The sequence below is a fragment of the Gobio gobio genome, assembly GCF_949357685.1.
Source record: "Gobio gobio genome assembly, chromosome: 8".
NCBI classification, from domain to species: Eukaryota; Metazoa; Chordata; class Actinopteri; order Cypriniformes; family Gobionidae; genus Gobio; species Gobio gobio.
The window spans coordinates 8,998,857-9,016,118 of NC_137114.1; the positions used below are offsets into that span (position 1 = coordinate 8,998,857).

General features: G+C 43.6%; 1 protein-coding gene across 4 annotated transcripts in view; it reads left to right on the forward strand.

The window, feature by feature from the left end:
* limk1a (LIM domain kinase 1a) overlaps positions 1-14,619 on the forward strand; it is a 108,180-nt gene extending 93,561 nt beyond the window's left edge. For all 4 annotated transcript variants that reach the window (XM_079824561.1, XM_079824562.1, XM_079824560.1 and 1 more), the window contains 4 exons: positions 680-848; positions 4,651-4,706; positions 4,982-5,139; positions 10,180-14,619. In XM_079824561.1, coding sequence (XP_079680687.1) covers positions 680-848; positions 4,651-4,706; positions 4,982-5,139; positions 10,180-10,342 — 546 coding nt within the window. In that variant the 3' untranslated portion in view covers positions 10,343-14,619. The remainder of the gene's footprint in view (positions 1-679; positions 849-4,650; positions 4,707-4,981; positions 5,140-10,179) is intronic.
* Positions 14,620-17,262: the final 2,643 nt, after the last annotated feature.

Here is a 17,262-nt window from a genome sequence, read left to right on the forward strand (position 1 = left end):
TACGAATAAGAGACTGGTATGAGAAAAATCCAGCCCTGGCCTGTAGTATTAGATTGTTGCTATAGCCTATGCAAAGACTGAATATTTCATTGTACCAATCTTTTTATAGAAGCTGTGTCCTGTCAGATGGGCTGCTCCACTTCGCCCTCATCTTCTGAGATATGCCTAATTTAATATTATTAAAATAGCTTATTTGTGAAAATAGTACATTCTCTCTACATTTTACAAATATCTGGGATGCGACAGCTACGATGTAAATTATGTGTGGGAACGGCTCGAAGGCAGATTTTGTAGTGACACAACAAAACTTATGCGACCGCTTTTTTTATTTTTTTAAGGGATGACACACAATTGGATGGAGACAGCAAATTTCGCTAACTTTTTTTAATGCATCTTTGTCGATAACAAAACAGCACACAAATCGGATGGAAACTTCCCTAATGTGTCAAGCTGCTCTGTCAAAGCGGAGTTATATCAAAATCACGATTGATCTAAAGTCCCGGTTTGGCTCAACTATCCTCCGATTCAGAGAGAATGGAGAATAGAGTACGAGTATAAAGTTAGCTGAAGGCAGTTTTCTCGGGTGCTGTGTTTTGCCTGTGTAGACTTGAGTCCGTCTGTTCACTGTTGATGTGGAATGGCACTGGCAGATCTGTTAATGTTTCCCTGCTCTGGACAGAATAACAGTGTTGTTGTGGCGGACTTCGGCCTGTCCCGGCTCATGGTGGAGGACAAGAACCAGGACAAACTGTCTTCCGGACAGATCCCGGGCGTCAGGAAACCCGACAGGAGAAAGAGATACACTGTGGTGGGAAACCCGTACTGGATGGCCCCCGAGATGATTCACGGTCAGAGTCCAATGCTTTCATCATTTCCACATGTCAAGTCTTGATTCAACTGCATTGACTTTTAAAATCATATTTTCAACATTTGATCTTATAATTGTGACTTAGCATGTCGTATTTTTGACATTTTTTCAACTTTTTATATCACTATTATGACTTTTAAAATCATGTTTGACTTTTTATCTAATAATGAGGACATCCATCCATCCATCCATCTTCTTCCGCTTTATCCAGGGCCGGGTCGCGGGGGCAGCAGTCTAAGCAGAGATGCCCAGACTTCCCTCTCCCTAGACACTTCCTCTAGCTCTTCCGGGGGTACACCGAAGCGTTCCCAGGCCAGCCGGAAGACATAGTCCCTCCAGCGTGTCCTAGGTCTTCCCCGGGGCCTCCTCCTGGTTGGACATGCCTAAAACACCTTCCCGGGAAGGCGTTCAGGAGGCATCCGGAAGAGATGCCCGAGCCACCTCAGCTGTCCCCTCTCGATGTGGAGGAGCAGCGGCTCTACTCCGAGTTCCTCCCGAGTGACTGAGCTCCTCACCCTATCTCTAAGGGAGCGCCCAGCCACCCTGCGGAGAAAACTCATTTCGGCCGCCTGTATCCGGGATCTTGTCCTTTCGGTCATGACCCAAAGCTCATGACCATAGGTGAGAGTAGGAACGTAGATTGACCGGTAAATCGAGAGCTTTGCCTTACGGCTTAGCTCTTTCTTCACCACAACAGACCGGTACATCGACCGCATTACTGCAGAAGCTGCACCGATCCGTCTGTCAATCTCCCATTCCATCCTCCCCTCACTCGTGAAACAAGACCCCTAGATACTTGAACTCCTCCACTTGAGGCAGGAACTCTCCACCAACCTGAAGAGGGCAAACCACCCTTTTCCGACTGAGGACCATGGCCTCGGATTTGGAGGTGCTGATCCTCATCCCAGCCGCTTCACACTCGGCCGCAAACCGTCCCAGTGCATGCTGAAGGTCCTGGTTAGAAGGGGCCAACACGACAACGTCATCCGCAAAGAGCAGAGACGAAACCACGTGGTCCCCAAACCTGACACCCTCCGGCCCCTGGCTGCGCCTAGAAATTCTGTCCATAAAAATTATGAACAGAACCGGCGACAAAGGGCAGCCCTGCCGGAGTCCAACATGCACCGGGAACAAGTCTGACTTACTGCCGGCAATGCGGACCAAACTCCTGCTTTGGTCGTACAGGGACCGGACAGCCCTTAGCAAAGGACCCCGGACCCCATACTCCCCGAGCACCCTCCACAGGATGCCGCGAGGGACACAGTCGAATGCCTTCTCCAAATCCACAAAACACATGTGGACTGGTTGGGCAAACTCCCATGAACCCTCCAGCACCCTGTAGAGGGTATAGAGCTGGTCCAGTGTTCCGCGACCGGGACGAAAACCAGACTGTTCCTCCTGAATCCGAGGTTCTACTATCGGCCGTATTCGCCTCTCCAGTACCCTGGCATAGACTTTCCCGGGGAGGCTGAGAAGTGTGATCCCCCTGTAGTTGGAACACACCCTCCGGTCCCCCTTCTTAAAAAGAGGGACCACCACCCCGGTCTGCCATCCCAGAGGCACTGTCCCCGACCGCCACGCGATGTTGCAGAGGCGTGTCAGCCAAGACAGCCCCACAACATCCAGAGACTTGAGGTACTCAGGGCGGATCTCATCCACCCCCGGTGCCTTGCCACCGAGGAGTTTCTTGAACACCTCGGTGACTTCAGCTTGGGTGATGGACGAGTCCTCCTCTGAGCCCCCAGCCTCTGCTTCCTCAATGGAAGTCGTGATGGCGGGATTGAGGAGATCCTCGAAGTATTCCGTCCACCGTCCGACGACATCCCCATTTGAGGTCAACAGCCGCCCATCGCCACTGTAAACAGTGTTGGTAGGGCACTGCTTCCCCCTCCTGAGGCGCCGGACTGTTTGCCAGAATCTCTTCGAGGCCAGCCGATAGTCCTTTTCCATGGCCTCACCGAACTCCTCCCAGGCCCGAGTTTTTGCCTCCACAACCACCCGGGCTGCAGTCTGCTTAGCCTGCCGGTACATGTCAGCTGCCTCAGGAGTCCCACAAGCCAACCAGGCCCGATAGGACTCCTTCTTCAGCTTGATGGCATCCCTTACTTCCAGTGTCCACCACCGGGTTGGGGGATTGCCGCCTCAACATGCACCGGAAACCTTACGGCCACAGCTCCGAGCGGCCGCAGCGACAATGGAGGTGGAGAACATGGTCCATTCGGAATCAATATCTCCAGCCTCCCTCGGGATCCGGTCGAAGTTCTGCCGGAGGTAGGAGTTGAAGATCTCTCTGACAGGAGACTCGGCCAAACGTTCCCAGCAGACCCTCACAGTACGTTTGGGTCTGCCGGGTCTGTCCAGCTTCCTCCCCCGCCATCGGATCCAACTCACCACCAGGTGGTGATCAGTTGACAGCTCCGCCCCTCTCTTCACCCGAGTGTCCAAGACATACGGCCGCAGGTCAGATGAAACGACCACAAAGTCGATCATTGACCTACGACCTAGAGTGTCCTGGTGCCATGTGCACTGATGGACACTCTTATGCCTGAACATGGTGTTCGTTATGGACAAACCGTAACTAGCACAGAAGTGCAATAACTGAACACCACTCGGGTTCAGATCAGGGGTGCCGTTCCTCCCAATCACGCCCCTCCAGGTGTCACTGTCATTGCCCACGTGGGCGTTGAAGTCCCCCAGTAGAACGATGGAGTCCCCAGTCGGAGCACTTTCCAGCACCCCTCCCAGGGACACCAAGAAGGCCGGGTACTCTGCACTGCCGTTCGGCCCGTAGGCACAAACGACAGTGAGAGACCTATCCCTGAGCCGAAGCCGCAGGGAAACGACCCTCTCGTCCACCGGGGTGAACTCCAACACATGGCGGCAGAGCTGGGGGGCTATAAGCAAACCCACACCAGCCCGCCGCCTCTCACCATGGGCAACTCCGGAGTGGTGAAGAGTCCATCCTCTCTTGAGCAGTGTGGTTCCAGAGCCCAAGCCGTGCGTAGAGGTGATTCCGACTATCTCTAGTCGGAACCTCTCAACCTCACGCACAATCTCAGGCTCCTTCCCCGCCAGTGAGGTGACATTCCATGTCCCAAGAGCCAGTTTCCGTGTCCAGGGATCGGGTTGTCTAGGCTCCTGCCTTCGACTGTTGCCCGATCTTCTCTGCACCGGCCCCTTACGGTCCCTCCTGTGGGTGGTGGGCCCATGGGAAGGTGTCCCCACGTCGCTCCTTTGGGCTGAGCCCGGCCGGACCCCATGGGGGAAGGTCCGGCCACCAGGCGCTCGTATACGAGCCCTAACCCCAGGCCTGGCTCCAGGGTGGGGCCCCGGCTGCGCCGTACCGGGCGACGTCACGGTCCTCTTTTTTTTGGTCATCATAAGGGTTTTGAACTGCTCTTAGTCCTCATATTTTCAACATTTGATCTTATAATTATGACTTTATGATAATTGAAATGAGCTGATCAGTAATATATTTGAATATCTAGTGTCCCCAACTGAGCAAGCTGAGCAAACTCAGGGATTTTAAATAACTATAAAAGAGTTCACATGTTTCCTTGAACATATTTAGCTATTAGATCTATGTAATAACACACTCAGCAAAATATCGTCTAATTGTCGTTATCGAGAAAATCCCAGAAAATGTCGAGATATCATTTCGTGTCAATATCGCACACCCCTGGCAGACACAAGCGATGTTAAAATGTCAACTGGAAAGGGTTCTTTGACTGGGTTTAATGGTGGACGTGTGAGACTGATGTTGTGCCGTCTCTGTTCCTCAGGGAAGAGCTATGATGAGAAGGTGGACATCTTCTCCTTCGGCATCATGCTGTGCGAGGTGAGTGTTTCAGGACTGATCTGGGGGAATAATCACAGGCTGTAAACGTTCAAAATAACTGCTTCCTCCACATGAACTTCCAGGGATTTCTCTTTTAATGGGAAAAGCCAGATGAAAATAGGACAGCAGGCCGTCATTACTGAAGGACACCCAGAGGAAGCAGTTAGAGGGGAAGTCGCTGGTGGTTGGGTGTGTGTGTGGTGTAATGATTAGAGCTGAGAGGAAAGCTGATCTCACTTCCTCTGTCTTACATCAATCTCACTGCCCTGTCTCAGATTATAGGGCGAGTCAACGCCGATCCCGACTACCTGCCCCGGGCCATGGATTTCGGGCTGAATGTGAAAGGCTTTCTGGACGATTACTGCCCGTCGGACTGCCCGTCCTCTTTCTTCCCCATGGCGGCGCTCTGCTGTGATCTGGACGCAGAGAAACGGTTAGAAAATACACATGCTTATTATACATGCCACATTTGCACAGAACAGAAATACAGTGTGTTATTGCAGTGTATATACAGTTAATAACAATATTACTGTAATTATAGTCTATTATAGGGATGCACTGATATGAAAATTGGCCGATACTGATAACCGATATATTGGCCGATAAATCTGAATTCAAATTTGTATATCATTTTTGAGAGGCTGATTACCAAAACAAAAGTCTCAGCATTAAAATCCATGTCCCAAGCACACAATTATGATGTTCTCATTATAATTTTATGTGGCCTATCTGACAGACTTGCGCCGCACATGTTGCACTTTACTGTATTTTCCTTTTTTGAAGTGATTTCAATCATATTTCAAGCAATTCAAAACCACATCTGAAGGAAATAATCCATTATTTTATCGGCCAAATTTTCTTTATTCTGGGCCGATAATGATAACATTAAAAATAGGGCTGGGCAAATTAACGCGTTAATGCGGGCGATTAATTTTTTCAGCTTAACGCATTTAAAATATTTAACGCAAATTACGCAGCGTCCGTTTTTATATCCATTTTTGCTCAGCGTTACATGATCATCACGCTCTTATTCATGTAAATGCTTCAAAGCGACAAGACACAAGAGAACGCGCTGTATGCCAATGTCCTGTGTGTGTGTGTGTGTGTGTGTGTGCCAGTGTCCTGTCTGTGTGGACGCGTCTCATGTCAGCTAATCAACACTCTGAGACACACACACACACACACACTCGACGCATAGATAGACTCGCGTCAGTTTCCTGCTCACATCGAGTTCTCTTTTGCTCTTGAACAAACAATAACACAGAGGATTTTGAGTATTCTCATATTAGGAGTCTTAAACTAGTTAAATAACGTCTTAAATGAACTTAAAGAGTTGTGAGGAAATGAGATGCGCGGGACAGCGCGTGAGATCCGCGGCTGTTCTTAAAGTGACAGGAGCGCTGATGATCATCATTAATGTTCATCAAAGAACAACGGGAACAGAGAAAAATTTTGGCTTTAATGATGATTCATCTATATTTCATTTATTATTTATGCAGTTAAGAAAGATAACTATTACATTTCTGTATATATATAACAGGGAAGGCCATGGGTAAATATAACATTTATTATTTTGGGTTCATGTAAAGATTGTTTTAAGTTCACTTAAATTAAAAGTTGTTTTTTTAAAGCCTAATAAATGTTGAAATTGGGAGCTTTCAGTTATACTGTAATGTAACGTCATTCATGTTTCATAGACACTTTAGTATCAGTGATACTGGCCTTCATTCATAAAAATATGACAATACAACACATATTTAAAATATGCTGTCTTTAAATTGTTTATATATTAATTTGGAGAGTAACTGAAATTATTATAATATCAAAATATTAAAAACTTGCGATTAATCGCGATTAATAACAGGAAAAAATGCGATTAATTAGTTAATTTTTTTTAATCGATGTCCAGCACTAATTAAAAATGAACATATGAGTGATTCTATAATTGGAGATACATTTTGCATTTAAAAAAGTTAAAGCTACACTGTGTGATATTTTCCCCCATCTAGTGGTGAACTTGTATAAGACCATCCAGTGAATATTAGTTTCTGTTCCTCTCAATTCCGATTTCGTTTTAACTCCTACGGTGGCCGATTTAGTCCAAGATTAACATGGCTTCCAGTTCGACCTCGTCCACATTGGACACGGTGCCATCGAGTGTTAAAACGCCAAAGGCGAAGCTTGAATTTACGGGTATGTCCCTCTTTGGCTAATGTACTTTCAAGATGGAGGAGCAACATGGCGACCCGCATTCCAACCCTCACCCGTATGTGTTTTCAATGGCATATTATAAACTTACGAGAATACTTTATTACTTGAAAGAAGTAAATATACATTAATGAGGACATACATTTTTGAAAGAACTAAGTGTTTTTAGCCAAGAATGAACTAAAAAAGTTACACAGTGTAGCTTTAAGGAAAAAAACTGATCACTAACAGAAATTCTTTCCAGGATCTTATTGAAAACATATTCAATTGTAATAACTCAGTGCTTGCCAAACACAAGTTACTTCATTTCTTTTTTTTTTTTACTTTTAATGAAAAAGTAATTTCTTTATAGTATTGTTTGTCAACTCTGTTACAGACAAATCAGGCAGTGTGTAGAGATAACACTGGTAACAGAGTTTGACGATTTTAAACTTTTTAGCCAAAAACTCCACTTGTTAGCAGTTAACAAGATTTATGGACACACATTTTTATACGATTAAATATATGTTTAATGTTTGTAGAATTTATAAATAAAATAAATGAAATATTACCAAAATATATACATTTATTATAATGGGTTTATGTAAAGATTGTTTTAAGTTCACTTAAATTAAAAGTAGTTTTTTTAAAGCCTAATAAATGTTGAAATTGGTATCTTTCAGTTATACTGTAATGTCATTAATGTTTCATAGAGATATTAGTATCAGTGATGCTGGCCTTCATTCATAAAAAGATGCCATTACAACACATATTTAACATATGCTGTCTTTAAATTGTTTCTTCATTTATTTGGAGAGTAACTGAAATTATTACAATATGAAAATATTAAAAACTCCAATGTTTTTAATCGCGATTAATCATGATTAATTACAGAAACAAAATTGATTAATTAGTTAATTTTTTAATGGATTCCCAGCACTAATAATGATACATGATGGGAAAAAAATACACTGACTAATTCGGATAACAAGAAATCATGATTTTCAGCTATATAAGACACTTTTTACATAAAATATTTTATTTTTATGCGCTGTAACATCTTATGATCCATGACAATGAGTAACACAAGTTTTTTTTATTTTTTTATGTAACCATTTGAAAAAAGCAGGAAAAAAATAATGACTTCGGAAACCAAATGTTAGCCTGGCTCCGCCCTCCTACGCTCAATTTTCATTTTCCTTCAGTACTCCATCTGCGGTATATTCTCTGGTTTTCTCCGGTCAAATATGAACCGGTCCAATCAGGGAACAGAGGGAGTGGCTGAGAGCGATGACGTTGATGATGTGCGCTAGTTTGAGATGACATGCGTCACGACCAAACGTTAGCGATTGGTTATGGCAGATCCGGAGTGGCTCTGGGATCCAATAGTTTCAAACTTCAAGGAAGTGAACGCTGGTCAATGGAGAGCGGCCAGACTCTCTGTACAAGTGAAATGTATGAGAGTCTGGTAGGACCAGGCTAACCAAATGTACCTGCAATTGTAGAATCACCCGTATACCAGCCGATACTGATATATTATGCATCCCTAATTGTTTATAATACAGTCCCTCCAGAAAAATGCGATTATGCGATCGCATGATTTAATGCATACTCAGCCAAAGTCCACATATTTATGCGGGGGCCACATTTTTTTCAAATACGCTGCACTTTCGCCGCATAAATTGCCTATTTCCGCGTGCAAAATATGCGGGGCTAGTATGATATCATAATCCCTGCATTTTCGTTGCAAAAAAGTCATATATATTAGCAGAAAGTTGAAAATTTTCCGTTTACTTCACACAAGAGCCGCCATTTCCCCCTATTGCCATGGGAACGTTTTGAAGTGACGTAATTACCCGACATGAACGTCATCGAAAAGCTGCAAACCCCGTGGAGAAACCACAGATATCGGTGAAACCATGATGAAGCACGCAAACTCACATTTGCCAACAAAAATAACAGCAAAAGACCAAAGCAAAGCAGTTTCCCGGTGTGTTGACCGATTTCAAAACACAGCATCATGAAGCTTCGAAGCGTTATGAATCAGTGAGTCGATTCAGCTGTTTGGAGCGTTATGAATCAGTGAGTCGATTCAGCGGTTTGAAGCGTTATGAATCAGTGAGTCGATTCAGCGGTTTGGAGTGTTATGAACCAGTTAGTCGATTCAGCGATTTGAAGCGTTATGAATCAGTGAGTCGATTCAGCGGTTTGGAGCGTTATGAATCAGTGAGTCGATTCAGCGGTTTGAAGCATTATGAATCAGTGAGTCGATTCAGCGGTTCAGAGCGTTATGAATCAGTGAGTCGATTCAGCGGTTCAGAGCGTTATGAATCAGTGAGTCGATTCAGCTGTTTGAAGCGTTATGAATCAGTGAGTCAATTCAGCGGTTTGGATCGCCAAAGTCACTTATTTCTGTAGTTTGACACACGATCCTAATCATGAATCGACTCGCTGATTCATAACGCTTCGAAGCTTCATGATGCTGTTTTTTTAAATCGTCATCACTATATAAGTTGTTATTTAGGTTTTTTTTGCGCACAAAAACTATTCTCGCCGATTCATAAAGTTATTGTAGAGCCGCTGTAGTGAGATGGACTTTGTAACGACGTCTTTAGTACCTTTTAAGGGTCTTGAGAGTGTAAAGTGCATTGTGCCAATGGAGGCCTTTCAGAGCATCAGATTTACACTAAAATATCTTCATTTGTGTCTGAAGATGAACGGAGGTCTGACGGGTGTCCAACCACATGAGGGGAAGTAATTAATGACAGAATTTACATTTTTGGGTGAACTAACCCTTTAAGAGATCGCACTTTGTGCATTGGAAGCACTCAAATGTCTGTTTTGTAGCTACCTCTGTAAAATAACATGTTATTTATTCATTTTTTCAGAGGTTGTAGCATATTCCTTTTGTAAAGCTACAGAACTTGACTCAATTTTTGTAACTCAATTTGACTCAATGTTTTGTAAATTTGATGTGTTTATTAAGGTCTTCAATAAAACAAGATGAGAACTTAAATATTCCCAGCACTTTCTGTGATGTAGTGCTTTTTTTCTGTTTTTCTCAGTTTTTGCAAGTTCCCGCAATTTCATTGCATAAAATTGCATAAATATCCCGCATTTTCCATCGCATTTTTTAAGAAAACGTGCCGCATAATCAAGGATTTTTGCCGCATTTTTCAGGAAGGACTGATAATAAGAGTAATTTGATCTAGAAGTTCATCAAGACAAACACTGAGTGTTATAATGGTTGTGCTTGTCCTGAGATGCACGTGTGTTTGTTCCGCAGGCCGGCGTTTGTGAAGCTGGAGTCGTGGCTGGAGAACCTGAAGATGCATCTGGAGATGGGTCTGCATCTGGTCTCAGAGCTCGAGCTCATTCATCAAGACTTCCAGCAGAAACACTCGAGCGGCAAGAACGGGCTGCACACACACCCGGAGCAGCCCGAGTGACCCGCTGACCCAGGGCGAACCGCTGAGCAGATCTACAGGAGGACGTCTGCTGTCTGTGGGCTGAAGGCACCGTGTTTCTGGAAATCCAAGCATCGTATGACACCTGACACATAACATCCTCACCGGGACTGAAAGGCTTCGGCCTGGACGGATGATCCAGCTTAAAAACATCACCCTCCACAGTTTCATCAGTCATAACGCACGTCTGTCGTGGCTAACTGTGTGATGTTCTTCATGCGGTACTGATGATGACCGTATCCTGGAGGAAATGAAGTTGGCCGCTGAAGCTCTGACTCGCCCTGCTTCAGTTATAGGCCGTGTTTTGGTACAGCTGTTAGTGAGACCTGAACGCACGTGTGTTCTCTGCACATCATCCCTGTCTGTGATCGTCTTCACACGTCAAGCGCCGCTAATGTTCCTCATGTCAGGCATTTCCCACAGTGTAAATAGAGCTATATTGTAAATGTTTGACATTATTTTGTATAATGATTCCGCATTGGCGGAAGAGCACCAGGAAAAGAATCAACTCTTCCTCCTCTATAGACCTCATTCACAGCAGCGCCATCATTGATGTTTAACGGGAATGACAGCGAGGCTGTGAGGGATGGACATGCATCTGACAAAGAAGTTTCGCGAGCTGTGGAAAATGATAAGCGATTAGCAGCTTTATACAGCGGATATGCCATTGAAAAAACAGTAAATCACCAGCCTCGCTTTCATACCCGCCGCTCTGGATAAGGTCTATTGAGTGCCCCAGTTCAGCCCTATGGGTCAAATTAACTCATTTCCTGTCCTCTTTTACCCCAAAATCCAATATATACAGATATACAGTGTATAAATTTAAATCGTAAAGTAAGTGTACATCACGTTAGTATGTGTTGAAATGAATGTAATTGATGGTGATTGAAATAGAAAATCGGAAAAATCTCCGCCGGGTTTTTTTGCTAAATTGATTTCCTGATCTCTTTCTGTTGATTTTGGGGTGAAAGATGCGACACATTTCCTGTGCTCTGTGGTGAATCTCAGCCGAAGTGCTCGTCGCTCTAGGTCGTGATCTGGGTTGTGTTTGTTCCCAGGCTTGTGTTTTGGAAAGGCAGAGCCTGATTTTAGACCCACACGCGGGACGGTGGGTCTCGGGGTCCGTCCTCACTTCGGGACCTGTGTCTTTGAGTTTACACCTCACTGCTGGTGTCAAACGCTTCTCTCCATGTGTCCTCCTCCGTCCTCCGCTACCCGTCCAGCTATTCTCACACCGATGAACAAATGTCATCACAAAAACACAACGGAGGATCGCCAGGAAAGCACGTGTACAGACTGAAAGAAAAAAAAAGACTAAAAAAAGGTCAAAACACAGCCTCTTCCTCTCTCTTTTTGAATAGAACCACTATTTTCGCTTTTCTAAAAGGTTTAAATGATTTCATTTGCACTATGGAAGAAAGCGGCCGCCGCTCGAGCCGCTTGGTTTCTTTGGGTTGTTTGGTTGGTGATTGTATGAATGAGCATCACTGATGGAGCCTTTGGTGACGTTTGGCCCCTGACGCCGCGTCTCCTGAGCAGCACATGTGTAACAGAGCCATTCATTAACTTCTCAATCACAGGCTGCCGCTGAAGTCAACATGAAGCAGCATCTGCAGTCCACACCGTCCAGAATTAGATGACTGCGTTCACTATCGGTACGATTTTGACATTGTCCAAGTAGATCAAGTCTGTCCAGTCCTGCTCCTGGAGGGCCACTGTCCTGCAGAGTTCAGCTCTAGCCCTTATTAAACACACCTGAACCAGCTAATCAAGGCCTTCAGGATCACTAGAAGCAGAAATGGGCTGTGTCTGAAATCACCTTCTGTATCCTCACTGTTCCCTACATTACTCCACAGGAGTGGATGAAAATTAGTGAGTGAATTCAACACGGAAGGGCGGCTGCTTGCTGTTTAATAATCATTTGAAACTTCATAGTAATGAAAATTATTATGTCGACTATGATTTCAGACACCTCTACAAATGGCTGTCCCCTCAAATAGTGTTCAACAGGGGGCGATTTCAGACACATCCATGGTCTTATTACTGGGAGATATGAGGCTCTACTTAGAGGAAGTGTAACGGCCTACTTGGATCACGTGTGCCTTGAGGACCAATCACATTACAGCCTTGACATCAGTGAATTTCTTTCAGTTGTGCGACAGTCAATCACTAGCCTGGTTTCCATTACCGCTTTTTGGGATATTTCTAAATTGCGATAAAAAAGGTTTCCATTAACCAGTGTTATGCGACTAAAATGTCTTTTTTTTCGCCATTACTATAAATATATTCTAAAATGACATTATTTGTAATTGAAGGAGGTGTAGGCGTGTTATTCAAGCATTAATGGCTAGGAACGACCCTTATACTTGGGAGTGGCCACGCATGAGGTGTTTCTGCTTCGAGGTCTTTATAAATTGTAGTATTTCTTTATTGTTTGGAATCCAGTATTCCCGTAATTCTCTAGTCCTTTTGTTTTGTCTTCTGTCCAAATCATAGACTGTAAAAAACAAAAGATGTGGCGTCACCCTTAGGTTTCTGAAGAGCTTTATTGAAGCCCAAAGTGGGCGGAGCCGGCCGTCGCCATCTTGGCAGCGCGTCACTCCCAGATAACCAAAAATGGGCAAAGAGGCGGGACGTGGGTGGAGCTGAGGTGCCTGATTGCTGAAACCAGCAGCGGAAATCCACCTGTCACTCAAGTGGCCACACCCTTAATTATGCACAACTTTAAGGCTTAATGTAATTTAAACGGATGAATTATAACAAAAAATCACCCCCCCCCACAGTTGTCATGACGGGCAAAATTAGCCGTATAGACCAAAACCACTTTTTTGTACCAGGCTGTAAACATGTTTAACATGGGGGTCTATGGGATTGACCGTCTTTTGGAGCCTCTAGTGGCCAGTCGATGAATTGCAGTTTAAGTCACTTCCGTGTTGGATTCAAGAGAGAGACCGGAAGGTTGCCGTTTGGTCCAAACATACTGCGGCATCTTTAAATAATGATCATGTGACTTGATGTACGCCAGGTGACCTGTAAATTGCCATTTTGCAAAATATTACGTTTTTTTGAATTGCCTGGAAAATCACCTCAAAACTTTTTTGCGACTATATGGGAGTTTTTGTGAAATTGACATGTTATTGTTGGGCGTATTTTCAATTTGCGCAATTTGAAGGGTAATGGAAACGCAGCTACTGTTTGCAGATACAAAAGAAATGATGAGAAGTGCTGTAATCTGAATTGTACCTGCCGCAAAATTGTCCATGACTTCTCTTATAAAACAACATATTTCCGGTGTAAAAGTATGTTGAAGATTAGCCGACAGTCATCGATTCATTATATGATAAGCTGTTTACCCACAAAAGCAGTAGTGAAGCCTCTCCTCCACTTTTCATTCAAAAAAACCTACACTACTTTTCGCTAACCTCGGAGGCTGGCCTTAAAGTGACTTCGCTATAACTCTGGAGCTAAAATCCAGGATCAGGATTGGACAGTCCTGAAATAGATTTGGCCATTGGTTAATATGAACCCGTAGCCTGCACAACCTAGTAAAGGTTTTCGAGTTATTACATTATGACGAAGACGAACGCTGATTTCATGTTGACTCTAAGCCCTGATGATTTGACATCAATACTATCAGCATTGCCACTAATAAAAAGCCATATTGCTATGCAAGCCATGGTACAGAATTGATCACGAGTCCAATCCAAATACTGATTGAAAATGGATTTGAGGCAAAAGCTCCAGGTGATTTGCGCTCTGCTGCTCAGGCGTCCGGCTGCCTACTGAGAGTCCTGTAGCTTGACCACTGCACCACGTCCATCTTCAGAAAGGGCACTCAAATGATGTAGTCTGGCTTCTAGAAGTCCAGCTCAGGGTCACAGCACGTGCATCTGTGTCCGAGCATGCATGGCATCAAACGAGGAAGCACTTGACGGATCCGCAGAGGTGACGAATGCTGCAGAAACCATGGCTTTACCTCTCTCGACATTGCTGTGCCTTTGTTTTACGCTAGCCTTGCCAACGACTTGTAGTGTGTTTGAGCCGGATGAGTTCGTCATCGCTTACCCGTTTCCTTTCGGTTCTCCAGATATATATTTATATTTTCATGTTTTTCTTTGTCCAGATTGCTATTTTAGGTTTATGGTTTCTTGTAATTTAATGTTGTTACTGAAGCTGTGAAAATGACTCTGCACTTTAAACGCACTGGCCGTGAACGTTGAACTTTCAAGGAGACGGAATAAACTGACGCTCCTGATGTTACGCTCTGTCTCTCGACTCATCATTGCTGCTGTGTTCGGGTGTGGCACGCTCCATTCCTGGCATGCCAGCTGTAACCGCTTTCACACAATGCTTTTGTATTCATAATCAGGTATTCAGCTTATGGCTTTGTTATCATAGTGATTCACAGGGAACAGATGACTACAGTGACAGAGAGCCTGACAGACAACAGAGGTCATTTACAGTCAGCGGCTCTGCTTCCACCTGGTATTGAGATGCGTTTTGGTCGATCGGATCACAAGTGGACGACTCTAAATACAGGTGTAAACGGGCTCTAAAATGTTTTGAGCTTGTCCACTTTTGTCCAGAGGTAGTGGAAAACACATTGGACCGGATTGCTTTCCTAGTGTAAACACTCATGTGGTCGAATGCGTTCAAACAGCCACTAAAGACCTCCTCCTCTCCTCCTACTGACCTAATGTGTGAACATTATGGGATGCGCGCTAGCCAGACCGGATTTAAACTTTGTCTGCTGAAACCCAAGTTTGTTATAAAGATGAAGGGCCCTATTTTAACGTTCTGAGCGCATAGTCCGAATCCACTTTTGCTAGTTTAACTACGAAAAAATCCAGTCGATGCACCAGACTCAGGGACGTCACTAGGATTGGAAGACAGGAGGGGCTTAGCCCACAGGGTATTTGTAACTTGCGTTTGCAAAATCTTTGCACTCACATCTAGAGCTACACTAATGTCAACAACCAGTCAAGAAACCAAGATGTTAACAAGTAAAACGTGACAGACATATCCTCTTCTTCCATTTCTACTCTGGTAAAGAAAAGTTACTGTAATGTTAGCTTTTAGACACATCAAAGCTGCATGGGGGAATTTAGGCCAGACTTTGCTCCTGATGCGTTACTATAAGCAATAACTCATGTAAATGTATGATAAAGTAATAGCATACTATATCTAATTCCTCTCTATATAAGATAGGTAGTCTACAGAATGCTATTTAATTACACAGAACCGCATGTATTCAACCCATTTTTGAGCTAAAATACAAATCCTACAGCTAAACCTAAACCTAAATTGAGCTAAACCTATACAAATACCACAGCGGTACAATTTTCACACCCTATACTAAATTTACCCTATACAATAGCCTAATGACATATAACATTATTTAATATTTGAATCACAGCTTATATAGTGTTTTGACATCGACAACCCAAGTGCATTTTACCTCAAACTTGCGACTAGTTAACTTTCTAAAGTAGCAATCGCTTCTCGGGTCGACATTAACACACTGGCAAAATTATATTCTGAATTAAAAATATTTTTATACCACTTTTCAATGTGTGATTGTGTAAAGGTGTTCTCGAGATACCAACCGTTCGCGAAGTTGCTTTCAACGTCGAACACTCGTTCTCATGGAGACGGCGGTGTGCACGGAGGGTCTGTGTGTGTGTGGCGCGCGTGTGTATGTGAGAGAGAGTGAGAGACGCAGGGAAAGGAAATGCAGCTGAACGTTATTTGCTCTATGAAAGACATTGATAAAGACGAAAACTAAGGACATTTAATCTATCATTTTATTTTAGTTTTGCCAAACACACATTACAGATTTGGTTAGTTGTCGTTTTTTTGTAATGCCTCGTTTTTAGTTTTATTTCAGTTAACGACAACCCACCTAGTTTTCGTTTTTTCGTTCATTTTCATTAACGATTATAACCTTGGTAACGACGAGAGGAGATGAATCCTCCAGTTTCTTGCAGTCGCGCTCTGGGGTGCATCATCTTGATAGCAACACTCTTTGTACTTCTGTCCAACTTCCGACTTGTCGGCTATTTTTTTGTAACTGGATATATATAATTTGTTGCATCTAAATATGAATGAGGATACGGTTATTGATAAATCAAATTGTTATTGTTGTTCTTATTATCATTTAGGGGGCTTAGGAACATTTTGGGGTAGCTTCAGCCCCCCTAAAATAGGCCTAACGACGTCCCTGACCAGACTCACGGTCCAAAAGGGTTGTACCTTGTCTCTTAATGAGTCATGGGTGTGTTTTGGGCATAACGGGCAATAAACCAATCAGAGTCTCATCTCCCATTCCCTTTAAAAGCCAGTTGTGCTCGCACCATGGAGGATTCACTCTTTACATGGAGGAAAGACTGAACGCTTCTCCAGAGAGGAACCCTTTTATTTATTTCTAACACACACTCAGAACAAAACGAAGCGAAAAGCTGATTCTCCGTCGTCTCCGGTCGCATTCAAATATGTAAATTGCGTGAGCTTATTTTGTCCATTAGATGGAAAGATCTGAAAAAGCCATAGATTTACCCACCCATAGACCCTCCCCTAGAAGAAATCAGGACAGAAGAGACTGAAAGAGGACAAAAGAGACGGAGGTGTGAACGGGAATGTGTCTCTCGTCTACTTGTGATCCGATCCACCAAAACACATTGAGAAAAATTATCATGAAAGGCTAAACTATAGTTTTTGTTGCCAAAAAACTAGGGCTGTCAAAAGATTAATCACATCCAAAATAAAAGTTTGTGTTTCCATAATATATGTGTGTGTACTCTGTTCATTATTATTTATATATAAATACACACACAAGCATGTATATATTTAAGAAAAAAATATTATTTTTATATATAAAACATTTATATTTATATATATTATAG